Source organism: Marmota marmota, unplaced genomic scaffold, assembly GCF_001458135.2.
Source record: "Marmota marmota marmota unplaced genomic scaffold, marMar, whole genome shotgun sequence".
Classification (NCBI taxonomy): Eukaryota; Metazoa; Chordata; class Mammalia; order Rodentia; family Sciuridae; genus Marmota; species Marmota marmota.
In genome coordinates this window covers 8,993,263-9,019,921 of record NW_025999853.1, presented here as the reverse complement: position 1 = coordinate 9,019,921, position 26,659 = coordinate 8,993,263, and the positions used below count along the sequence as shown (strand labels likewise).

The 26,659-nt window shown below is 44.0% G+C and overlaps 1 protein-coding gene across 1 annotated transcript in view; it reads right to left on the bottom strand.

Moving 5' to 3' along the window:
- Pah (phenylalanine hydroxylase) overlaps positions 1–26,659 on the bottom strand; it is a 69,109-nt gene that overhangs the window by 2,851 nt on the left and 39,599 nt on the right. The window contains exons 4-11 of the mRNA XM_015482843.2: positions 25,879–25,967; positions 13,459–13,526; positions 9,464–9,660; positions 7,433–7,568; positions 6,844–6,913; positions 3,153–3,209; positions 1,952–2,047; positions 1,272–1,405 (exon numbers count right to left, since the gene is read on the bottom strand). Of these exons, the coding sequence (XP_015338329.1) occupies positions 1,272–1,405; positions 1,952–2,047; positions 3,153–3,209; positions 6,844–6,913; positions 7,433–7,568; positions 9,464–9,660; positions 13,459–13,526; positions 25,879–25,967 (847 nt within the window). The remainder of the gene's footprint in view (positions 1–1,271; positions 1,406–1,951; positions 2,048–3,152; positions 3,210–6,843; positions 6,914–7,432; positions 7,569–9,463; positions 9,661–13,458; positions 13,527–25,878; positions 25,968–26,659) is intronic.

The following is a 26,659-nucleotide window of genomic DNA, read 5'->3' as shown; positions in this document are numbered from 1 at the left end:
CCGAGAGTCCCAGAGTCCTGAAACCACTCTGAGGCCTCTTGCTGAACTGCCTCTGGGACTGACCCCTTTCACTAGTTATCGATTCAATGCCTTTTTTATGTCCGGTACTATTCTAGGGACTCGAGAAAGAGCAGGAAACAGAAAGCACAAACATTCCTACCTTTATGGAGCTTAAATTATAATATGTTAGAAGTTCAGAAGTGCTAGGAAGAAAAATAAATCACAGAAGTGCTGAGGGAATGGTTGGATGGAGATTTTAAGTACAGTCAGGTACTGCATAGACACATTTTGGCCGATTATAGACCATATATATAACAGAGGTCCCAGAAGGTTATCCAGGAACTGGAATATTACTCTTGCCAAGTGACACCATAGCCATTGTAATGTCATAGTGCCACATATCACTTATGTGTTTATGTTGATGCGATGTCAAAAAACCTACTACTCAACCAGTCATACAAAAGTATAGCAATACAATTGTGCATAATACAAAATACTTGGCAACAATTATGTTACTATGCTACTTTTCTATGTATTTACTATACTGTACTTTTTAATCATTATTTTTGTGTTCTTCTACTTGCAAAAATAAATATTTTAGTGTAAAATTATATTCTGTGTCATGCCAAGCAGCAGCCTCATACATCTCGGCTTTATTATGCCTCATAGCAAGAATGTTTGCATCATTTTCTCTGGTGCTTGATTAATCTTGTGTTATTTTGTTCATCAAGGCCTTAGGAGCCATGGGCTGTGCCTTGTATGTGCCATGCAGCTGCAGTGTGCAGTAGGCTTCACCATCTAGGTTATTGTGTATGTACGTGCTATGACATCAATGACACAATGACAATCACCTAGTGATGAATTTCTCAGATACGTGGTTGGTTGATGCATGATTGACCATAAGAGATGAAGACAAAGAGATTAAATTTGGGGAAAGATATAAAGGAGGTAAAGAAGCAAGTTATGCAGGTATTAGAAGAGCAAAATGAAGAAGGTATTTCCTGTGGTTGGAAGACTTCCCTGACTGATTTGGTGGGGTGGGTGGGGGAGACTTTTTGGCCACTCTGCACACACAGGGTTCCGTGACTGGACTTGGTGTCTACACTGAACAGAGACCTGATGTCAGAACAGTCTGAGGGAGTCAGATGTCCAACAGAGAGTGGAAAGGGATGAGGGTGGGGAAGTTCTGCAGGCTGACTGCCCACAGATCAGCATCACCAGCCCGGGTCAGGGACTCCCAGAGCTAAGGACCCACCTGGTCACCACCTCACCTCACTTTCTCCTTGGCATCACTGAAACTCTCAGCCACGTAATACAGGGGCTGGAACTCTGTGACCTTGTATGTCTGAGTCGCTGTCGTCTCCAACTCCAGGGGGAGGAGTTTCGGCTTGTCAGATAAGCAGTACTGCAGGCACCAAGTGAAGGGCTTTCCGTTAAATCAAGATCAGGGATCCTGTTCTCCCCATAGGCTATTTGCACATCTTATTTTACCTTGATTCCTTCTACACTCCACCCAAACACAGTCAACCACATTATTTTGCATATACTAGATTCATCTAAAATCCTTCTTAGCTCATCTAAAACCCACAACCAAGATAGGAAGTGGTAACTCATTCCAAGTACTTTCAAGCAAAGAGATCAACAGGCACTGTGGGAGCCAACCACATCTTCTGGCATGTGTTTGCATCCATGGAAAGTTGCATACACAGGTCAATCTTAGGATCAGGAGTTTCCTCCTCCCTAGGGCCCTGTGCACTTGCAGTTGAACTTCTACCTCTGACACCCACAGTCATAATCAAATCATAACTGCTAAGGTACCAATCATTGGATGATGAGCCTCCCATTGCATCTCAAAATGGATACACGGGGCCTCAACAATACCAAGAAAATGAGAATGGTCTCCTCTACTCACCATTTTTAAATCCATTTCTGGTTCCTGTTAGGGTCATACCTGTAATTCACCAAAGGATGACAGGAGCCCAGCACCATATGCCTTTATGGAATCCCCTTGCTTGCAGAGCCCAAACTCCACGGTGAACCAGTAAATCTGGAATGGAAAGCCATGCTGAGAGCATACCCCAAGTAAGGAGAAGGTACCAGATACCCTAGGATTAAGGAAGGAACTGCCCAGGTAGGAGCCTGTGTGAGTCTGTTCTCTGAGTCAGTGCTGCTCGACCTCACTTCTCTGTATCCTGTGCCTCACCCTACCTACTCACCTGTTGAATCAAGAGTTGGCTGAGTCCAAGGTATGATGGGAAATACACCTTGATGGGCACTAAGGAAGTCTCCTAAAGATAGCACCAATAAATTCCTCTAACATGGGAACCCCTCTTTTCTTTTTTATTTTTTTCACTGTGCCATAAACTATGATGATATGTCCCTAAAATGTTCTGAAATTGGTAGGGTTTGTCAGGTAATTCCATCAGGTCTAGCAGTGGGTGGTAGGGGACTGGGTGGTGGTGGAATCAATGAGGGGCGCATCCCATTGTCCATGCTAAAACTTGGAGTGTTGCTAAAGTCAACCACTGTACTTACCTCCCCAAATAACCAAGTCCTTTCCCCTCAACAGTTCCTAGTCCAACACGTCCTAGATGCCTGCCCTGGGGAAAAGTGTCTTGGGGTTCTTGGCTTAGAAACTGGGGAAGGATGTGTTGAAATTGTGGAGTATAAAGGAAGGAAATCACCTACTACGCAGATTTGCTGCTTCTATAGCTTCAGTGAATGAGTGTCATTATAGTCACATGGGAGAGAGAATGAAGAGCCCACCCCGTTCCTACCATGTGTCTGAGAAAAGAACCTAATGTTGGCTCCACTATAAAGGTGGAGATGTGAACATTCCCTCTTCAAAGTTGTGAATCCAGACTACTTCACAGCACACTTTAGACCCAAGGCATTTTGATTAGCATAGCCAGTTGTTATTTTTAAGAACACTCTGTTTAAAATTCTGTGTAAACATCTACATGCAGCTGCCTCCAAAATAATCCAAGAAGGAGAAATCAAAATGTGAGGCTTCCCCTGGGCAAATGGAACCCACTGCATTCTGATTCCACCCCCCACCCAAATAGCCTGCCTTCCAGGAAAGAGCAAGTTTTTAGGCTCTGAAGCCACATCACAGCACTCCCACCATCCACCTAGGGGGAGGAAAGACTCACGGTGGCGAGTTTCTCGATGTACTCATCAGGAGCACCCAAAGAGGCCAGGCCAATTTCCTGCATGGTGGAGAAGCAGAGTCACCAACTCAGCCCATCCCAACCCTACCCTCGGTACCAGGCTGAGGCTTGACCACAGAAAGGTCACGAGTGGCCAGCTGTCTTCAGAAGGGCCCAGATGGATCCTGTGTGTTCTGTCAAGTCTTCCCTGCCCACACCTCATAGAAGCAAAGATCTCTAGAGCCCGGGGAACCTTTCAACATCATTTGGTTCTTCTGTGCTCACTTTACAAATGAGGTACAGAGAAGGGAGGTGACTGTTCATGGTCACACAGGGCGTTGGTATCTAAGACTCTTGTTTCCGGTCCAGTGATTTTTCTCCCATAGCAAACATGGAACATTCCTGGAGTATCAGATGAGGCTTAATCATGTACCTCGGGACACCACAGGAGAACTCAGATGAGTGTGTGAAACGCTTCCAGGTCTAACACCCAACTGGAGAGTTTGAAATGTCATGGATCATTTCTCATCACAACTTCAATTGCAGAATTCCTCTCATGGTCTCTTGGTTTGTCAGTGTGTGTGTATGTGTGTGTGTGTGTGTGTGTGTTTCCAACTTTATGCATTCCTTCCAAAAATATTTATTGAATGCCTTCTGTGTGCCTGACTATGTACAAAATTGACACAGATTCTTGACTTTGTGGTTTGTATATCTATGCATATACATAGATATGTGGTACCCTGAATAAGTTCTTTGGAAAGAAGAGACAGAAGAAAAAAGGGACCAGGAAGATTACAAGTTTCAGGGAGTCTGGGAGAGGTGCAACCTTAAATGGGGTTTCCGAGGAAGCATCATTGAGAAGGCAATATTTGGGCAAAAATTTGAACAAGATCATTGGTTCTACTGATCTCTGAGGAAACTACATTGTAGGCCAAGCACACAGACAATATAAAAATTCCTTAAAGGGGGGAAATACAAGTTGGTTCAAGCAATAGAGAGGGAACCAGCGTGGCTGAGAAGGGATTCAGAGTCAGATTATGTCAGACCATTTTAGGGCTTGGGCTTTTCTTTTCAGAAATGGGAAGCCATTCCAGGGTTTTGACCAGAGAAGTGGACAGGATCTGACTTATGTTATCAAAGACTCACTCTGGCCACTGAACAAAAATGGGCTGTAGGGGTCACAAATAGAGGCCGGATGCCAGGAAGGAGGCTATGATGTCAACAGGGTAAAAGATGACAGTGGGTGACTGACGCAGGGTGTAGCAGTGGACTTGGTAAGACATGGTCAGGCACTATGCCTATCCGAAAAGTAGAATGCACAGAGGAGACTGAAAGATTAGTCGTGTGGTAAATGAAAAAGGAGGTGATAACATTCTCCTGTGCTTTTGGTTTAAGCAACTGGAAGAATAGAGTAGTCGAGGATTGATACGAGGATGTTTGTAGGTGGAAGTTTGGACAAGATTTGAAATTTAGTTCTGGACCAGATGATGGAAATATCTAATTAATACCCAAGTGGAGCTTTTGAGTAAGCAGGTGGATATATAAGCCTGAGTTTGAGGACTGAAGTCTGAGCTGAGGACATAAATTTGTTCATCATCAAAGTCAAGAAAGTATTCAAAACCATGGGATTTGGTGAGATCACCAAAGGAATGAGTGTAGGCAGATAGAACTAATAATTGAGACAACTTTGAAGCAAAAGGATACATGGTTTGCATTTCTTTTTTTTTTTTAATTATTTATTTTTTAGTTTTCGGCGGACACAACATCTTTGTTTGTATGTGGTGCTGGGGATCGAACCCGGGCCGCGCGCATGGCAGGCGAGTGCGCTACCGTTTGAGCCACATCCCCTGCCCCTGGTTTGCATTTCTATATCCCTCCTGCACCAAGTCCAGAGCCTCAACCCCACTATGCTTAGAAAATGCTATCAAATGTAGAGTAAATCAGATTCAGATATTGTCCTTAACCTGGCTCTCCCTCCATTGTCTCCATTCCAACCACCTTTCCAAAAAAGCCATAATCCCAAACCCAACAAAATCCATTGATAAATCCAAGATCAAAATGGTGCCCAATTTTTTTCACTACCATTCTCCCTGAGCTCAGAGCTGGCCCCCATTATTTCCCTGTGCTCCATCCCAACCCCAAACTTCCCTATAGTGAAAAGCAAGTTCTACCTTTAGGTCAAAAAGGAATGTTCTCATAGAACTTTTAAAATGTCTCCTTGCCTGTGGATTTTCCAGATCAAAGGTGGAACCATGTGACACTGATGGCCCCACAGCTCTCATCTGTTGTACATAACTGTCCACGCCTCTGTGGGGTCCCCAAAATGGAAATGGCTTAAGGGGGATTGACACTTAGCCTCTCACTTGGCAGAAGAATTTCTGGAGGTAAAAATAGAAGTATCTATTCTCCAAAGAGAAAAGTGATAGTTCTCTAATATAGTAACTAGTCCCTATTCGAAGCTGTCCTGAGTAATCAATACTATCTGGACAGCTGTAACTACACTGTCAGTGAAAGTGCTTCCAGAATTAAAGTTAACTAAGCTGTACACCCTCCCACTTTTAAAAGTCCAACAATCTCCAAATTCCATTAGCTCCCCCAAACCTCACACAGAAGTAACAAAAGCTTTGTCTGTTTAGAGAGTCTGTGTCTTACAAGAACAGTTCTCCCAGACTTAGTAAGCAATGAGTTTGGCTTTCTGTTTTGTCCATTTGTTTCAAACATGAAGTGGTATCCTCTTAATTCATCAGTGGAAATATTTATTTCTTCCAGCTGACAAAAAAAATGATTATAATATTCACACTCAATCCCACTATTCTGAAATTCAGACTTGGCCTGGCATTTCCTCATGGGTTATTCTATTTGATCCTCATTCTTCATTGTGAGGAAGAGAACTGTCAGGGAAGGCTTCTTACTGATCAGATCTGTGCAAACAAAGACAGGGTGCCCTGGCGATCACAGAGCTGAGCATTGGTAGGGTTGGATCCTCTGAGTGCATCAGAGCCATCATGCCACTCAACCATGATCCCAGCTACCCCAAGCCTGGTTTTAGGCTGCCTTTCAGTACCTGGAGAGAATTAGTAGAATATTTTCATTCACCCCAAAAGATTTTTCTTTTGAGTTTGCTCATCACTGTAAAAGATGAATCAAGGTCTAGATTGCTGCTTTGATGATGGTGAGGAGACACTGGGCTCTTTATTATTTACATATTTATTTATTTTTTTCAACTGTAAGTCAGGTCCTTGGCATTTGATTCTCAATAAATATCATCTTATTTAATTCAAATACATACACCAATGCCTGGTGTATGTACTTGTATGAAAGTCCGTAAAGAAAATGAGAGTGGAAAAGTACTAGGGGAACTTGGAAGAAGGCAAGGTGATGTCTGCATGGGAATCAAGGAGACATTCACAAACGAAAGGCTCTTAATCTAAATCTGGTAAGATAAGTAAGATAAGTAAGTTTGACCGTGCACAATATGATTTGGAGGATGAGCGATTCATCCTGGATGATGTCCCTAAAATGGATATTTAGCCAACTCCACAGACCCACACACCCCTCTCAGATAGGATCACAGGACTAGACCAGGTTTCCACTCTTGCAAAGGATATGTAAGGCTCTCTCTAGGGCTCAGCTCATTTGAGAAATCCAGTCCCAACTCTATAACTAGAAGGGGGAAAATAAATCCATTCCTTACCTGGGAAAATTGGGCAAAGCTGCGATCTGAAAACAAGGGCACATGTCCCAAGAGCTCATGACAGATGTCACTGAAAGACACAAAGTAGAGTTTGGAGGAGAGGAGGGTTAGGCCAGGCCAGAATTCATCTTTCTACATGAGGAATGGGCAGAAAGAAGGTAAGTAACTCCTTTAGGCTAATGCCTTCACTCTCACGAATAAGTGATATGCAGAGTGTGAGGTCAGTTGAGAAATGGAAGAAAGGCAAAGGAAAGTAAGGATCAGGCACAGGGCAGGGCATAGCAGCCAGGGAGCATAGGGATATGTCCACTAGGGTGTAGGGCAGGACCTAAGAGCCTCTCATACACCTAGGTGAGCTGTGGGTCATAAGCACTTTCCCATTCCAAGTCTTCTGTATGTTCAAATTTGGTCATTTTGGACGGAGAAAATCCTCAGAATAGACGGGATTCCTTCCCTGTTAGTATTGCCATCAAATAATTCAGACAACTAGTCCTGAGGATCAGCCTACAATGATCCTAAACCTTGTTTCTGGAGCAGAAAGGGTGACACCCACTGTGGCTAGCAACAGGCGCTGGAGGATAGTACTCACGGTTCAGGGGTGTACATGGGCTTGGATCCGTGTCTGATGTACTGTGTGCAGTGGAACACGCGGAAGGCCAGGCCATTCAAGAAATCTCGGGAAGACAGCAGGCCAGCCACTGGTCGGAGGCGGAAGCCAGTACAACCTGGGAAGCAAAGAACAAAGACTCAAACCCCTTTGAGGAGCAGCCAGAGGGTCCTAAAGACCTCCAGGTAAGAAAGCAGTACCTGCACCTGCCCTGGAACAGGTACTCTGATGCCAAGCTGGTTTGGCTTCACATCTCTACCCCACTGTTTTATGAATGGCTGATTTGGGTCAAGTAAACACATTTCTGAGCCTCAGTTTCCTCATCTGCAAAATGTAGATAGATAGTGCTTAAGGATATTTCAAACATCACGAGAGTGCTAAGTACAAAGTACTTAGCACAGAGCTTAGTTCACTGGAAATACTTAGCATATTTCACTTTTATTATTGCTTGTTTGAGTTGAACACTTACTTACTAATTCTTATTTTTCCAGTGTTGGAAGGGAACGTTTACTCTGTTGCCCAGAGGAAAGAGAATGGAAGGAATAGTTCCAGTTTCTCTGCTGTGCCTCACACAGTCCACCCCAGGAGGAGCTGGGACCTGACTTCAGTATTGGGGAAGAAGAAACAAGGGTTGTGACTTTAACCCTTCCCCTGGGGCTCCTTCTTCATTGACTGCCTATGGAGCAACACATTCTGGTCTACTCTTAGCTATGCACTGTGAATTGGCAGGCTAGTTTCCCTAACCAAGGACAAAATACTGGGAAGTCCAATACGGGATTGACTGGACATCTATACCTGCGTATCTTTTCTTTAAAACTGACATTGTGGTCACCATTTCTCCAGGTCCTCTGTCATTCAATTTGTTCCATACTTAGAAGGAGAACAGTAATCACATTGATAATGATAATAAGAATAGCAACACTCTAAATGACCTGCCATATGCCTAACACTGTTCTGAGAACTTTACATGTGCTCACCGATATTTGCACTGACACTGAGATAGACGCCATTATTATCCCTCTTTATAGTGGAAGACGCTGAGACACAGAGATTGAAGCTCTTGTCACAAGCCACAAGCAGTCTGGCTTCAGAGGCTAGTCACTTAATTATAATTATATAATTCCCCAAATGCTAGTATTACTGTTTTATTATTCTTATCATTGGCTAAAGATAATAATCAGCTACAGAATGTCTTCAGGACCTCCTTTCCTCTTCCCTCGTGTTCACTGTATCTTCAGGCTAAAGCTTCTTCTTGCTCTTCTCTTTATCTAAGGAGACTCTCTCAATAGAAAAGATCCCAAAACTCCTATAGCCCAACCTGTCCCAGCTACAACATCCCTCCCTGCCATCTAGTTTCCTGGAGCCTCGCCCCAGAGTCTGCACAGTTCATATGAACAGAAAATTCTCAGTTGCTATAAACCTGCACTCTGTCTTCCTACCTTTTCCCTCAGTCTACCTGGCACATAGTAGGTATTCAGTACGTGCTGATTGTTTTATTTTGTTTTTTTTTCTGGATTAACACCCTCTTTGCAGAAGGGAGAGTACCTCTCTCTGAGCCACTCAGAGGCAATTCAGTCCAAATTCCCCGAGCAGCCAACACTAGGTGCTGCTTTCATGTGCGACATCTTATTTCACTCTGATGACATCCCTGTGAGAAAGGCTAAAGGGTTGACAGAGTCTCCATTGAACAGGTGGCCACACTGAGGCAGGTTTACCCAGCTAGAGAAGGTCAAGGGCAGGATTCATGTCCGAGGCATAGACCACCCCACATAGGGCATTTACACAAATACTGCAGCCATCTCCTGAGAGCAAACCTGCAGGGAGAACCCTCACTGGGCACCTTGAGCTTTGAGTATAATAAAAATTTAAAAAAAAAAAAACAACTTCAGGGACAGATGTAGGGCATTACTACCAACTCTCTGACCCACTCTGGCTTCCAGGTACCACCCCTTCCCGCTCCTCTCCCCCAGCCCTCCCGCTCCCTCAGGACCCTTGACCTTGGGGAGGACTCACTCTGCAGGAACTGAGAGACATCTTCCAGCTGGGGAATGTTGTCTTCACGGAAGCCACAGTACTTTTCCAGCAGAGGGAAAATGTGATTGTACTCATAGCAAGCGTGGGTTTTATACAAGGACTTCAGGGTCCTGAACACCGTCCCCCACGTGTTCTTCTCTTCCTCCGTGTATTCCACCCGAGGGATGGGCTGCCCACTAGAACACAGACAGGAAACAGGTGTCTCCAGGGGACCCGGCAGAGCAGACAGGGGAACGCAGGCCAAGTCACCAAGAGTCGAGCTCCAGGGTTTGTGGGCTGCCACCACGGCCTAACTTCAAAAGTTATGTGAGCAGGGCACCGTGGCACATGCCTGTAATCCCAGCAGCTCGGGAGGCTGAGTCAGGAGGATCGCGAGTTCAAAGCCAGCTTCAGCAAAAGTGAGGCACGAAGCAGCTCAATGAGACCTGTCTCTAAGTAAAATACAAAATAGGGCTGGAGACGTGGCTTAGTGGTTGAGTGCCCCTAAATTCAATTCCTGGTACCTATCCTCCCCCCAAAAAAATTATGCAAAAAGGGAAAATTCCACGTACTGATATAGAAACATTATCGTGTTGGTTTTCCTGGCGCATGAGTACTTTGATTAAACAGCAATATATGCCCTCACTTCACTGCTGACACTGGGAATTTTGCTCTCACTGTGGGAAATCATTTGGTCCTGCTGCTGTTCTAATTGTTTACCTGAAGGGGCCAGTCAGGTAGCCAACAGGTATAAAGTGGCAGGTATAGGGTGATAAGGAGGAGGGTGCTGAGGCAATTCCAGAATGCTTCCTCTTTCTAAACAAAGATACCTGACTCCAGTTAAAGCAACACAGTGCCTTGTGTTACAGCAACTAACACAATTAACCCTGTGGGCTAAGCTGGATCTGATAGGTGGGTCCTGGGTCATGAGTTTCAAACAGCTTTCTTGAGTGGGTGTGTGCCTGCTGAATTTGGTATTTCTACTCCTGGGAAGTTACAAAGGTATTTACCTGCTAGGAGTCCACAATGTGTATATGTAAATACTATATATATATAAACATATGTGTTTTGTCAATACAAATATATTTTATATAAATGCATACAAGTGTATTGTATGTGTTTTTTATTTATCAGTTTAAAAGAAAAAATTCTAAATCAAGGGTAAAAATTAAATAAAGAGTGAGACAGGTAAATAAATACATGCTAAGGTATAGCCAACACCGAGCTTGACAAAATACACACACTGGGCCCTGCCCCACGGGTTCTGAATGTACTGGGTGAGGACGACCCAGACTTTGGAATTCTGATCAGCTCCCCAGGTGACTGTTACGTACTTTGTCATTTATTTGAAAGGCCCTGAGCTGTGTTCTGAACACTGAAAACAAATGAAAACAAAACAAAGTCTGGTCTCAAAGACCAGTGATGTGTCCTGGGCTGTGGGCCTGTTTCCCTCACAGGGGACACAGTCTAGGACAAAGTCAAACTGTTTACCTCGGAATTTCAGATCAGGCTCCAAATTTGATCCCTCCTGCCCTTTCAAAGTTGTAGCACATCCAAGGAAACTAAAGTCAAGTCACTGTTATTTTCTACAGAAATATGAGCAGGGATTAGGGGGAAAGACATGGTTTTGCTTATGAATTAAAAGCTAGACAAGCTTGGAGGATCTTGTGGGGACCATCAAGGACTGTGAAAGAACATTAGGTGAGCCCCTCGGAATGCACCATTATTTTAGAGCCAAGTGCTGGCACTTGGAGGCGGAGGGGGGGAAAGGCTTTGGAAATGAATAGAAACTGGTTCAACACTCGTCTGCCCTTTCCTGGCTATGTGTCCTCAGGAAATTTAATAAACCTCTCTGAGCCTCAGTCTGTGCAGCTGTTACACAGGTTAATGGCAATAACTATTGGTAAGGTATGGATAAGATTAAGTGAAATACTAAGGGTAAAGTCCCTAACACTGGTACTGACAAAGAGCAACCAGTAGATTGTTGATTATGACCATTATAACTGATTCTCATTTAAAATGAAAGGCATCTGATATTTCCTTTCTTTTTTTTTTTTCTGTACCAGGGATTGAACCCAGGGGTGCTTAACCACTGAGCCTGAGCCACATCCCCGGTCCTTTTTATTACTTTATATTTTGAGACAGCATCTTGCTGAGTTTCTTGGGGTCTTCCTAAGTCGTTGAGGCTGGCTTTGAACTTGTTATCCTTCTGCCTCAGCCTCTGAAGCTACTGAGATTATAGGTGTGTGCCACCATACCTTGATACTTCTGCAACAAATTTCAAGAGTTAGTAGCATCCAAAGCACCAAGATGTCCCCCTGGTCAAGATTTGCTATTCTAGGGACCCAGAATCTGTTCCTTATTCTTTCAGTAAAGTACCCACCTTCCCTGTCAGTCTACAATGTCTGGGTACAAGAAGGTTCCATTCCCCATCTTCAGAGGTGAGTGTTATAACCAGATGTGGCCAATGAGAGAGTCCTGTTCCCTGGTCACAGTGACTGGCTGAGGGATAGACAAGTCCTGGTCAGAGCTGATGAGACTCAACCACGGAACTTTGACTTTGTTGGAAAGAGATGGAACCTCTATTGGGTCAGCCTAGAGGTACTAGGGTCCATCTTCAGGAGAGGTGAGGTCAATGCCTGAAAACCATCTAGTGCAGAGGCCACTACAGCCAGAGAGAAAGAGAGAGAGAGAGAGAGAGAGAGAGGGGGGGGCCCTGAGTCCTGGGCCTGCCTGTACCCAGCTGTCAGACACCACAGAAGTATTGAGAATAACTTTAGAGGTAAAATTAAAAACCTAAAAAATTTTATCACCTATTAGTTATATGACCTTGACAAGTTACTTCACCTTTTTAGGCCTTAGTTTTCTCATTTGAAAATTGAAAGTTATTACTAAGACTGAAAAAAAAAATAACATACGCAAAGTATTTAGCAAAACCCCAAGTACACTGTAAGGACATTTCAAATATGATCTGTCCCCACAGACTCCGAAGGAGGACTCTTGCCTGTGCCTGATATGGAAGGACAAAGGTGAGGACAGAGAGAAGTCACCTGTTCTGTGATTCCTGGCTCAGCAGAAGCCACGGCCCAAATGGGCTTAGATCTGACCAAGGGCTGCCAGGTTCTGGATCTTGCTACTCTCAGGAGTTATTCAGAGAAGGAACGTTCCCCCATTTTCTCTAAAGGTCTTTCCATTGTTTTCAGGTTAACTAGGAACTCAGTGACCTCAGTGTACCAAGTCCCAGCACCTCGGTTATCTCAGTGATAATCTCATCAGAGCTGCTGAAGTACTATCACCTTAGTACTCTGCCCACTTTTTGGGCCTCTTTCTGTGCATATCTTTGCTCATTTCCTTAACTCAGGGATGGCACTGTCCCTCCAAACATAAGTTTCCCATGGTAGGATTGATGGAGTTCATGAGGACTGAAAATAGCAGAACCATTCTCTTCCCAAACAACATTTTTGATATTTGCATTCTCTTTTGGCTAAGTTAGCATCGGGGAGGGGCATTCAATCCTGAATAGAGAAAAACATCCTAAAATTGCCCTTCACAGCTGGGTGAGACCAGACAAAAATGGAACTCTGCTGGCCCCAAACCTCTCATGATTCATTATTTCAGTAAAGCCACCAATTCCTTCCTGAATACAAACGATCCTCTTTTTTTCCTTCAATGTGGAGAAGACCAGAGGCTGTTTCATTCAAGACTGAGACGTTTTGTAATGATTTCAGACACTGTGTCATTAGGCAACAAAGTTTGGGAGAGAACTGAGGCCTAGTGCAGTGGGTAATTTTGTTTTGTCTGGTAGCAATTTTTTTTTAACATGTGCTATTAAAAGGAGGGCCTAAACACACACACACACACACACACACACACACACACACACACACGCATACACCGTGGCACACTCCATGCTAGTATTTTCCAATCAAAAGCAAAAGAGATGTAGGCTAGGGGAAGGCATTTCTTTTATCTTTTCTGCAATAGGTGAGACTTACTGGCGGTAGTTGTAGGCAATGTCAGCAAACTGCTTTCTTCTTGCTCGGTACACAGGATCTTTAAAACCCTAAGAGAGAGGAGACACTTGATTACTCAGGCCTTTGTAGGAAAAATTTAGCTTCTCTATAAACACCTTGAATGGGGGCTTCCATGCTGGGCAGTGTGAGTCTCCTTCATCTGATTGCACCCTAAAAATACAGTCTCATTAAACTTAGGGTGAGCTCACGCCAAACACTCTGAATGACAAGTTATCAGCAATACCTTCAATTAGGCAAGACCCACCCTGCAGTAGGATTCCAAGGTCTACAGGAACACTCTGTTCTTAAAGAAATCTCATCCACAGCATTTTTCCCTTCTAAACCTGCTAAGTCAGGCAAAGATAGTAGGATAGACAGCCGGGTTGAAGATCACAAGGAGCCCTTCCTTCCTGGCCAATGGAGCATGTTCAGCACGGCCTCCTAACTGCTTGATAGATAAATAGGTACCTGCTTATAGCAATTTTTAAAGATAACCTTTATTGAGTTCCTACTAAGTGCCAGTCTCTGTGTGCCAAGGGGTTATTGTATCCACAACTCTGACAACGAACTTTCCAGGTAGACCAATGCAACCATCTCCTTCTTTCTAGAATAAACAGCAGCTCAGAGAAATGGAGTCATAACAAAGGCCAGGCCAGGACCTGGATCACTCAGTTCTGAGCCCTTTCCAGTGCACTTCAGTCACTTGTCAACCTTTACAACCTGTCAGGGGCCCAACCAACTGAGAAATCAATCTCGGGACATCAAAAGGATGATAATGGCTTCTTCTCTGAGGCTGACTGGCAGCCAGTCTTTTTAAACAATTTCCAAGCAGAACATTTCCAAGTGAATAGAGGACAAGTATGTCTTCGAGTGTTGGGGGGCGGGCAGTAGGGCACATTGAGTGGGCAATGATTGCAATTGATCAAAAGGGCATTTTCCAAAAAAGTTTACTATAATCTGAATTTTGGTGAGACACAGACTGGTACATCATCTCAGAACTCTGCTTGGTTCCCTCCAGTAAGCCTCACCGTCCACCACTTTACCTTGCAATTCTCTGTCCCAATGACCCTCCAAACCACAGCATTAATGAATTGAAAGTTAAGGCTTGTATCATGAAGCTCAGCATTTAAAGAAGGTTTTTTTTAAGATAAATAATTTCCTGATTTTCAAATGTTCTTTTGTTTGCTGGATTGGTTGGCTGGGTTCTTTCTTTCTTTCTTTCTTTCTTTCTTTCTTTCTTTCTTTCTTTCTTTCTTTTTTATATCATGGACACCAATAATTACGAAGAACCAGAAATCAATGAATGCAATAAAATTTCCTCAGAGAGTCTGGAACAGAGGATCTAGCATGCAAAAGGAACTACGGACATCTGCTGATGGACAGAAGTGGGGGTAGGAACCTACTTTGTTAACTAGGGTGAATTTTGAGAAATTGAAAAATCCAAATACTTCATAGAAAAGCAAAAAAAAAAAAAAATGACTACACATTTTTAAATGACAAACCCAAATCCCAGTTACTATAGTAAGTGACTACTGAGTTTAGAAAAGATGCCTTGGATCTAGAATGTCCCCCTAAAGTTCATGTGTTAAAGGCTGGGTTCCTGGCTGGTGGTGTTATGGGGAGACAGTAGAAACTACCTGGCAAGTCTACCTGGCAAGTTTCAAGAAGGTCAGGCCCAGCTAGAGGAAGTAGGACAGAAGTGTTCTTAAGAGGTATAGTTTGTCCCCGGCCTCTTCCCCTCTAGCCCCACCCCACCCACCTCCACTCCCACTCTGCTTCCTGACTGCCATGTAGTAAGTAAACAGCTTTCCTCCACCATGCCCTTCTTCCGTGTTGTCCTGCCTCACTACAGGCCCAGGAACGATGGAGGTAAGATACCATGGACTGAAGCCTCTGAAACCATGAGCCAAAAGAAATCTCTCTTCCTGAAAGTTGATTTTCTCAAACATTTTATCACAGCAACGGAAAGCTGACTCTCACATGGCATGGTGATGATGATATGCAATCCTATTGTCTTCCCTGGAGAACTGACTGGTTTGGAATCATTAGTTTAGGGAAGCTTAGGAAACTGGGAGCTTGAGACTACCATTGGGTGTTCTACCATTAGGCAAAAATAAGTTGGTGTAGAATAATGTTGTAAGAAAATCTGGATTCCCGGGTTTTGGTTTTTTTTTTTTTTTTTTTTTTTTTTTTTTTTTTTTTTTAGGCTATTGTGAATAGTTTTCCTAATGTCTCTTTCAGTGGATTCATCACTGATGTATAGGAATGTGTTTCATTTATGGGTGTTGATTTTATATCCTGCTACTTTGCTGAATTCATTTATTAGTTCTAGAAGTTTTCTGGTGGAATTTTTTGGATCTTCTAGATATAGAATCATGTCATCAACAAATAGTGATAGTTTGAGTTCTTCTTCTTTACCTATTTGTATCCCTTTAATTTCTTTCTTTTGTCTATTTGCTCTGGCTAGAGTTTCAAGGATGATGTTGAATAGATGTGGTGAAAGAGGACATCCTTGTCTTGTTCCAGTTTTTTAGTGGGAATGCTCTCAATTTTCCTCCATTCAGAATGATGCTGGCCTTGGGTTTAGCATATACAGTTTTTACAATGTTGCAGTATGTTCCTACTATCCCTAGTTCTTCTAGTGTTTTGAACATGAAGGGGTGCTGTATTTTGTCAAATGCTTTTCTGCATCTGTTGAGATGATCATATGATTCTTGGTTTAAGTCTACTAATATGATGAATTATGTTTATTGATCTCCGTGATGTTAAACCAACCCTGCATCCCTGGGATGAACCCCACTTGATCGTGGCATTATCTTTTTAATATGTTTTTGTATGCGATTTGTAAGAATTTTATTATCTATGTTCATCAGGGATATTGGTCTGACGTTTTCTTTCTTTGATGTGTCTTTGTCTAGTTTTGGTATCAGAGTGATATTAGCTCGTAGAATGAGTTTGGAAAGGTTCTCTCCTTTTCTACTTCATGGAATACTTTGAGGAGTATTGGTGTTAATTTTTCTTTGAAAGTCTTGTAGAACTCAGCTGGTCCTGGGCTTTTCTTGGTTGGTAGGCTTTTGATGGTGTTTTCTATTTCATTGCTTTTTTTTTTTTTTCAAAAGTCAGTGCTTAAAAGTTAAAAAAGCATTTAGTTGTGTGGCAGGATTACCGGACCCCCAATGCTGTGCCCTGGAAGCATAACTCCTACCCCAAGTAGTTTCTCTTCCTTTGATGCCTTCAGCTCTCTGTTTCATTACTTGAAATTGATCTGTTGAAATCATGTATGACCTCCTCATTCAGTTTGGGTAGGTCATGTGTCTCTAGAAATGCATCAACGTCTTCAGTAGTTTCTATTTTATTAGAGTATAAATTTTCAAAATAGTTTCTGATTATCTTCTATATTTCAGATGTGTCCGTTGTGATATTTCCTTCTTCATCTTGTATTTTAGTAATTTGAGTTTTCTCTCTTTTCCTCTTCATTAACATGGCTGGGGTTTATCTATCTTATTTATTTTTTCAAAGAACCAACTTTTTGTTTTGTCAATTTTTTCAGTTGTTTCTTTTGTTTTTATTTCATTAATTTCAGCTCTGATTTTAATTATTTTCTGTCTTCTACTGCTTTTGGTGTTGATTTTTTTTTTCCCTAGGGCTTTGAGATGTAGTGTTAGGTCATTTATTTGTTGACTTTTTATTCTTTTAATGAATGTTTCAACCTAGGTGTCCCTCCATAGATGAATTGATAAAGAAAATGTGGTATATATACTCAATGGAATATTACTCAGCTTTAAAGAAGAGTGAAATCATGGCATTTGCCAGTAAATGGTTGGAGTTGGAGGATATCATGCTAAGTGAAATAAGCCAATCCCACAAAACCAAAAGCCAAAGGTTTTCTGTAATATGCAGATGCTAGTTCACAATAAAGTGAGGACACTGGGGAAGAATAGCATTACCTTAGATTAGGTAGAGGGAAATGATGGGAGGGGAGGGGAGGGGATAGGTAAGGTAGTAGAATGAAACTGACGTTATTACTATATGTATATATGTGACTGCATGACCAATATGATTCTGCAATATGTACACTCAGAAAAATGAAATTATATCCCATCTATGTATGATATATCAAAGTGCATAAATGCAGTCCACGGTCATGTATAACTAATTAAAACAAATAAAATTTTTTTTAAAAACCAGAGAATTAAAAAAAAAAAGGAAAGAAAAGAAAAGAAAACCTGGAATCGTGATTTGACTTCCAAGCAATATTAACATGTGTACAAGTAACCCACCTACTGGACTAAACAGAGAACACTTATCTGTCTACATGTGCATGCTTAGGACTCAAAATATACATTTAAATATAAACTTAATATTTGTCATTCTTACTGTCCATCTTAACAGTCAGTAGAAATGTCATTTCTAGTCTCTAGCTATAAAATGAACACCTTTGCTCCAGGCACCTTGGGGAATGTGTGTATATTTTGATCTAGAAATGAGGACAGTTATTCCCACTGGGCCATTTGCTAAAGGGTCCTTAACTGCAGAACCAGCACCTTCATCAGGGTTTTCTGATCCTACCCAGGCTGGCAATTGAGATTTGAGAGCTGAATGAGAGGATCAGGGAAGCAAGAGAAGAATTCCTTTAATCAGTGGATCCCCCGTCTCATGCTGCCTCCAGAATAGGATGCCCATGGCCATGTCTCTTCCCCATCTGGCTCCACGGTTGACCTATAATATGCTTTGTGGCCTAATGTTTTGCCTCCTGTGAAAACAAAAGCTTAATACAAGTTGTATGTCTAGCATCAACTGTGTCAGAGGGAAAATAAAATTATATAAATGAAATGGTGGAAGAAATACACCAAGCTCTAATAAGTGTAACTTGTAAGTAGTGGGGGCCATGTTTTATTCTTCTACACTATTTGTGCATTTGAAGCTTTCTACAGTGAGTATGAATTTCTTTCATAATTTGGAAAGAAAGCAAAATAATATTAAAATCCATCTTAAGTCATCTTGGTAACGTGGCAGAAGAGTCACATAACTGAGCTGCGTGAACACACCTGTATCATATGCCACACAGACTTTCTACGTGAGAGAGTTTCAACCAAGGCCTTTTCCAGCTTTATGTTACTATTAGCCTGCAAGGAGTGCCCACCAGGGAGATCCCAGGGAGTTTTGCCCTCTCAGTGACTAATGGCCAGGGAGATCTCTGGTCCTGAAGCCCAGCCTCTCCACGAGTTGGGCTTGCATCTTTTGGGCTGTCAGGTGACCCCGGAGTCTCTGTGGCCATCCACATGAAATGCTTTCTCAATGAAGCTGCTGTTGGTGACAACTAATCACCCTGTCTTGATTTAGATAATAGCAGCAATTTCGGTAGCACTGCATGTCATTTATTTATAATCACCCTGTCTCAATTAAGCTAATAGCAGCAATTTTGGTTGCACTGCATGTAACCAAGTATGTTGTGACAGGAAAAATACATTGTTGGTGAAGGATTGGTGAGGGAAAGGTGGCAATGAGGAGGAGAACCAGGGGAAAGAGCAGAGAATTTGACAGGATGCAAAATTATAATATTGCCTGAAGTCTTCATACGGTTCCTTAAGTTCAGAAGTTTGTTATTTGCAGGTACAACTTTGGCAGGGTGGGAGTGGGACTGGGGGTTAACAATATAGAAAAGTCTCCCAAGGATTCTTCTAGACTGAGTCATTTAGTTCATCTTTCTTGATATTCTAACTCAGAGTAAACCCCAGAAATGCCATCTTTAGGATAAGTGAGGAAAAGGACACAGGTTTTAAAGTCAGACAGGCTGGCTTGGAATCAGAACCCATGCATGGACTCCAGTGTTGGTTGATTTACCTGTCAGAGCCTTGGTTTCCTTATCAATAAAACGGAATCGTTAATCGTAGGCACCTCACAGGATTGTGAGGTGCGGATTCAGTAATGGAGAGGGCATGAGGTAAAGTTCTGAGCACAAAGTATGCACTCAAAGTATGATACATTTGCACAAAATGATGGGAAACTCCAAAACCTGAGGGGTGCCTCTCAGCATGCACAGAGGGGATTCTCTGGAATGGGTTATAGAGTCCCACCACCCACCTTAGGCCTTGTAAATGACACCTGCAGAATTCTCACTTTGCTATTCACGTTTCATGTGGGCCAGTAGTGAGAGGCTTTTCACATTTCATAAGTACCCAGCGGACAAGAGTTTCAAGCTGGTATTTACTAGGTGCCTATCATTCCCACCCTGTAGACACTGGCCAGAGGAGGCTTGCAAACCAATGGAGAGGGGAAACGCTGACCATGTCCCTGCCCCAGCTCACTCCAGGTTGCTGTCCTGGTCACTACTGAGAAGACCAAGAAGCCTACTGTGGAGAGGATTTGGGTACCTGGCTGGTCAGGCCCATGCGCTGGGAGTCAACTTCTCCCCACTTTCTTCCTTGGTGTTCAGTAATCCATTTCCGCCCATTCTACCTTCCAAACATCCCTGCGACCTTCTTCATTTTCACTGTTCCTCCTTCATTGAGGCCGCTTTCCCTTCCTGCCTGGACTTCTGTGTCTGCTGTCCAGGTGGTCTTTCACCTACCCTCCAAGTGGCTTCTCCAGAGCCTGCTTGCCCCCTCTATTTCAGCCCAAGGAGACTTGGAAGACACAATATTCGAGGGTTATCCCCTCCTTAAGAACCTCAAAGGGCTTCGCATTGCTTTGCAATAAAGTCCAAAGCCCTTCACACAGTCCACCAAGCTTTATGGGATCTGGCCCTGTCTATGTCCCCTGCCCTGTGCTGGGCCACTGCTGTTCTCCAATGGGACTCCCAGTTGTACTGGTCTTTTTTTCAATTCCTTAAACCTGCCACTCTTCCCCACATGAAGGTCTTCACACATGCTCTTGCTTATGACTTGGATTTGATCAATGAGCAACAACCTCTTCTTTCCATCTTGATTTAAATGGCTCCTTTACAGACCTTCTTTGATTTCCCCAAAGCTTATTGGCTTCCCTCTGCAACATCTGCATCTCTCCTTTTATAGGGTCATCACGCTTGTTAATTACAACCAAACACAGGACCTGTTTGTCTTCCTTATCACTTAATTGTCAGTGCTCAGCCCACTTGGAATACCCCTGAGTAGTAACTATAAAGGGTGAATTTTACAAAAACTTGGTGATTTGCAAAACAAAATCACCCTATGTCTTTTCAATGTCATCTTAGACCCTTTTGCTGGTGTGTGTATATAATCTTGTGGCCTTATGAGCTCACTGTCTGACCTTGGAAAACATATTTACTTACTTATAAATTAAGAATCTTCAAAGTGAATGCTGACTTTTAGATTAAAAATTGCAAAATGTTTATTTTAGGGTTAAGTTGAAATTGATCTCCATCTAGGAGAAAAAAAGTCATACTTGTGACTGTGGTTGCATTGCCTGGTGGACATTAGTCATGGGTGCATCCCTCTTTGTGATCTGATCCAGGGTTCTGTTTCCTATTGACTATACATACTTTGGTGTCCCGTGTCCTTTGTACCAGCTTCGTCATATCTTGACGGTTCCTCGTTAATGAGTCAAATGGATCATGCACAGGTGTTCACCGTGTACTTGTGTTTCAGTTGTTTTTAACTCTGAAAACTAGGCCTTGGCAGAGCAGCTAATAAGAGGGCAAGGGCCTTTGATGTGTCAGCTGGATGGCTGACCCTTAGAACAGACTGTGACAGCCCCAGGTGGAGAAGGACAGAGGGCGAATGAAAGAGGAAAGGAGAGAAGCCCTGGAGAACATATCCTGTTCCTGGGGAACTTGCTGGTGAGCAGGGAACTCAACACCCACACGGTGAAAGCAGTTGGAGAGACTTGGCTCAAGATGTGGAGCTCCACACAGAAGGACAGTTATGGTGGCTGGTGTTTCTCCCCCGACAGCCCCCTCTAGTGCCATCTTCACAAGACTGAAGCACAGGCACCAAGTCAGCTGGGTCAGGGGACCCCCAGGGTTCAGCTCTGAGTGGCAGAGACTGCTGGTGCTCCCCAAGATCTGTCCTGCCTCCTTTATTTAGGGTGCATTGCTAAGCACTTGACTTCGTCTCCTGTGTGACTGGTACTAGCCCCATGGCTGAGTTCTGCATGGGAGAATTTGAGTGGAGGGATGTGAGCTGTCTCCAGCGTGGTCCAGAAGAACCTTCCAAGAGCAATTCTTGCTCCCTCTTTCCCCCACCCCAGGTGCTAGAAGAAAAGGAAGGGCTCTGGGGAGCAGCCATGAGGGCTTGGTCTCTGGAGTGTAATGCAGCTTCTCCACTGAGCTACGCTGCAAGTACATTTTTATTGGTTTAGGCTGTGGAGATTTGGGGCTGGTTTGATAGACAGTTAGCCTACATTGGTTGTTAGAGGGCTCAACTCAGGTCTCCCCCTTTCTAGAAGGCCTCCCTAACCCTTCCAGACCACGGTGTCCGTAGAACTAACAGCACACACTGACTTCTTAAACCAGGTCTGAGTTACTATTTAACTGATCATTACCCAAACCATGTTCCATAGAACAAGAGCTTTCAAGGTAGTGTTGCTAAGTATTTCATGGATAGGGAGTTCCATGGTTAAGCACATATGAGGAAACATGAAGATGAATGGGTTTCATTTTTGTAGAAATGACTGGTCTCTATAAAACCTCTTAAAATGGATTATAGAATACCACATTCCTTGGTTCGATTATGGGATTTTGTCATAGACTACAGTTTGGGAAATACGCATGAGACCCTTTTGCTGGTGTGTGTATATAATCTTGTGGCCTTATGAGGTTTTAGGCATGAGGAAAGGAAGAGGGAATTTACTTGGATCTGATGCTCTGTGCTCAAAGGGTGAAACCCACTAAGATACGACCATCCCTGAGACACAGTTCTTCCTACTGCAATCATGTGAAAAGCTTAAGCCTGGAAAGAGACATGAGAAAGCTTAGGAAGGCAGGGTAGAGGAGCTAAGCTTCCCAAGATGGGTTGAGGTTTTCCATCAGGGAAAGAACAAGGGAAAGCACCTAGCGGGGAAGGCCCAGCACAGCCACTTTTGGAAATTGAAATTAAATGAGACTTGGATTTTGCCCACCACGTTCACAGAAGCTATGCCAAGCCAGCCACGAAGGTGCATGCCTATCACCCCAGCAACTCAGGAGGCTAAGGAAGGAGGATCGCAAGTTTGAAATTCAGCCTCGGTAACTTAGTAAGGCCCTAAGCAACTTAGCAAGACCCTGTCTCAAAATAAAAAAATAAAAAGGGCTGAGGATGTGGCTCAGTGGTAAAGTACCCCTGGGTTCAATCCTCTGCGGCACCAAAAAACAAACAAAAAAACAGAGGCTGTCCCAGTTCCTTCTGGTATCACTCTGACACACCTTCACCCTCTGCCTCACACCTGGAAGCCTCTGGAGGGCAGGGGTCATGTCTATTTGTCACTCCAACCTCCTTTCATTCACCTGGCCTGGAACACAGTTCACATCCACCAGAGGCCCCGCGGCCCTCTCCACCTGAGATTTCTCATCAGAAGATGAAAAGCAGAACCCTCCCAGGCTGGTGACCAACATTTAGATTTAAAAACGCATGCATCGTGCCCGGCTCCCAGCCTGTGCTCAGGAAATGTTAGCTATTCACATCATGAGCTTAATGAATGTTTGTGGAAGGAAGAAGGGAAGGAGGGGAGGACAGATGCGTACAGCAGAGCAGGAGGCGCAGGGGGAAGAACAGCCACCCCGTCTCATTTTCCCACTTAGCTAAAGCCCGAAGGCAGATGTCTCTCTTTCGGTGACAACCTTTCCTTTCCCTCATTTCTCACAGCGGCTATTTTGGAGGCCCTGATGTGAGATATTGGGTCAAAATTTAAGGCCCCTTGCCAAAGGCAGGGGTCAGGAAAGGAGGGATCATACTGTCTGCAAGGGCACAGAGCAGAACAGAGGGTCCCTGGGAGAACAGCCCCTGCTCTCCGCCGGCTGGTGTGGGCTCGAGGTTCTCACACTGAGGCCAGGCCTGCAGGGTCTGGAGGGCCGCGGAGAGGCACCCTGGAGGGTTTGCTCTGTGCTTGGCTCCGGCTCCCAGAACCTGATGAGAAATCCAAGGAACAGCGAGAGCCTGGCACCTCCTCTTCGGGGGACTGTGTACCTGATAAGTTGTATTTTTATGATAAAATGCATGACACTGAAAGGCCAGGGAGCCAGAGGTGGGGCTTGGGTTGGCAGAGGAAAAAGAATTCCAGAGTATTAAGGCCAATCCATCGGCCTCCGAGAGGACATGAAGACTCGGGGAAGGAGATGTCCCTCTCTCTGGACTGGCTTCCTCTCCTCCTGCCTCAAATGACCGGGGAGAAAGGCCAGCAAGAAGACTACAGGGGCCCAGGAGGACAGACACAGAAACCCTGGGAGGAGAGGGAGACTGATGGCTGGCTTCCAGTGGGACCGATCCCTTCCTGAGTGGAGGCCTCTGGAGAGGCTGTGCTAACGGGACAGATGGCTGGAGTGCCACATTGGAGGCCCATCCAAGAGCGTATCAGAGCCTTGCCTGGGGGGACCTCTGCCACCCGGCTCCAGAGTGGTCTGCATCCTACATGGGACGATGGATCTGGGCATCCACGTCCCTCCAGATTCACCTTTGGTTCTTGGACAAACTATTTAAGTAGTATAGATCAGGAGACGGAAATACCATTTCTGCCCCCAGTTTAGGATGATTTAGTTTAACTTCACAATGAATATTTGAGGAAGCCCCTGGAAGTTCACGTGAAGATGAACAGGCAGGACCTTCACTACATGGATAAACAGGGAAGACTGGAAACTTCCTCAAGACTCACTGTTGGGTGCTGCTTAGCAAGAACTGCATTAGCAAATAGATATATGTATATATATTTATATATTCACATATACTTTTATTAATATATGCATATTAATTATAATAATTAAGAAATTAGTTTATTATAGAAACATATTTATATAGTTATATGTAATATAATGTCATATATTAACATATTTATTAGTGCACTGCCATAATACATAGGGATACAGGAAGCATACCCAAATATAAAGTTGATTATTTTAGGACAGCATGATAATAGATGATTTTATTTTTTTTCTGTCTTGAAGTCTGGGGAATAGGAGGGAATTCTTCTTTGTTTTTGTTTGCAAATACTTTCTCTCATTTAAAAAAAAATCACACACAGAATAGTAGGAAGAGAAAAATAGAAATAATTGAAATTATGGCTGATCTTCAAGTTCTCCCTCATGCTTTTCTGTGTGTTCAATTCCACTATAGGGGGTTTTACTATTTGAATTAGAGTAAATTTCATCAGTTGCCCACATTTTAAAAGGTCAGACTGCCTCCAAAAAAGCCCCCCCACCTTTGTTCCTGCCACCAGCCAGGCCTTTGTCCCCAGGTGCTGTGAGGGCTGGGCTCTGAGTCCAAGCAGCCCAAGCTTGTCGGGGACCCTGCAGAGAGTGTTTGCCCTTGGTAAGCCTCCGCATGTCAGGGAGATAGAGGCCTCTGTGTTGCTTGCTGAGAAGTACCTTTGGGAAGAGCCAGCTCCATCCCAACCGTCAGGACCCACAAGGTCCTGAGCGCAACACAGTCTCTGGGTGGAAGGCAGATGCTCCCTGCACGGAGCCACACCAAACCCTCCGGCACCTAAACAGCTTCTGAGTCATTAAAGACCAGGGAGACCTGGCAATGAATGGAGGGTGGTCAACATGCTGGTGCCCTTCATGCCCAGGGAGGCCCTCAGAGCCCACCCTGAGCTGCAGCCAGGATTCTTCCCACAGAAGAGGGAACAAGAAGATTCCCCAGCCCCGTCCTCTACTCAGAATGCTTTAAAGGAGCCATCCCTGACCACAGGACAGAGACATAGTCAAGTTCCTCATGCTGGTACTTTAGCTCTTTGAAAATGTAACCGCAGCCCCACTTTAGCTCCCATCCTCACCCGACACACTGACCAGCCAGTCCCACACCCTTGCAGACCCTGGGCCTTCACATACACCCTCCTCTCCACCACCAAGCCTCCCCTTCCCTCATCTGACCAGCATCTGGGACTCGGCTTCTAAGGTCCAGGTCCAATGTCACCACTCCCCACCACCCTTTGCAGCTGGCAGAGTTGTTAGTACACTCTGCCCTTCCCAGGCACTTGATTTAAGCCTTCATAGAATATGCAAATGCTGACATACAGATCATGCATGTGGACCTTTGTATATATAATAGACAGTTTCTGGACAGGGAGTCATATTTGCTCCAAGCATGACCGTGATAATGAAGATGACGTGAAGTCTAACAAGTTAGTCTTTGCTTCTACAGCCCTGGTGTAAGTGGGAACTCAATAAATATTTGTTGCAAAAGTAAACAAACACACAGCTACAAGATGAGGATGTGGGAGGAGGGGGTCAATGAAAGACTCTCGCCCAGAGCATCCCAAGGGCCATGCACTCACCGGGTGGTCGGCATCCAGTTCAGCGCCATAGCTCAGAATCTGATTGGCAAACCTGTCAAGCTCTTGGATGGTCCTTGGGAACCAGGGCACTGCAACACAGAAAAGGCAAAGTCCTGAGTGCTGATCAGCAGGATGTGGCCAAAGGCCTTGCTGAGTCAGAAAGCACAGGCCTGGCCCCAGTCGGTCAGATTGATGGTGTCAGCAAGAAGGGTTCCGCACAACCCTAAACTCCTGTAATCGAAAAGTTCATTATTTAATTTTCTTGGAAAATTAAATTTTGAAGTATATCCCAAACAGATTCTCTTTCCTGGGGATTTTCCTGAATTATCTCAAACTCTTCTCCCTCCCACCCATCCTATTAGTTGTCTTCTATGACTTTTTAGCATATTATACAAACTATAAATACCAGAACTGTTCTATTATAAACAAGGATGGTCTCATGAGACCCCATCTTCCTACCTGTGTTTCCCCAGATATGCTGGAAAAATATTTCTAATCCAAAAGCCAGTTAGAAAGTCAATATTGAAGCAGAGTGGGTGGGTTCCAGTAGTGTGGGATTTGGAGGTGCCTTGCGGTACCTAAAAACCTTGTGGACTTGCTATTGTAGGGAGGAGACAGGGCCTGAGTCTTGTGGCTCACAAAACCCTGAACCATGGGGTCTTGCAGAGAGAGAGAGAGAGAAACCCCAGGGAAATGAGGAGGTGATATCACCCAAATCCCTGGGGCTTCCAGGAAAGCAGACACACTGGGAAGAAATTACCCCAGAAGTGAACAGAGACTA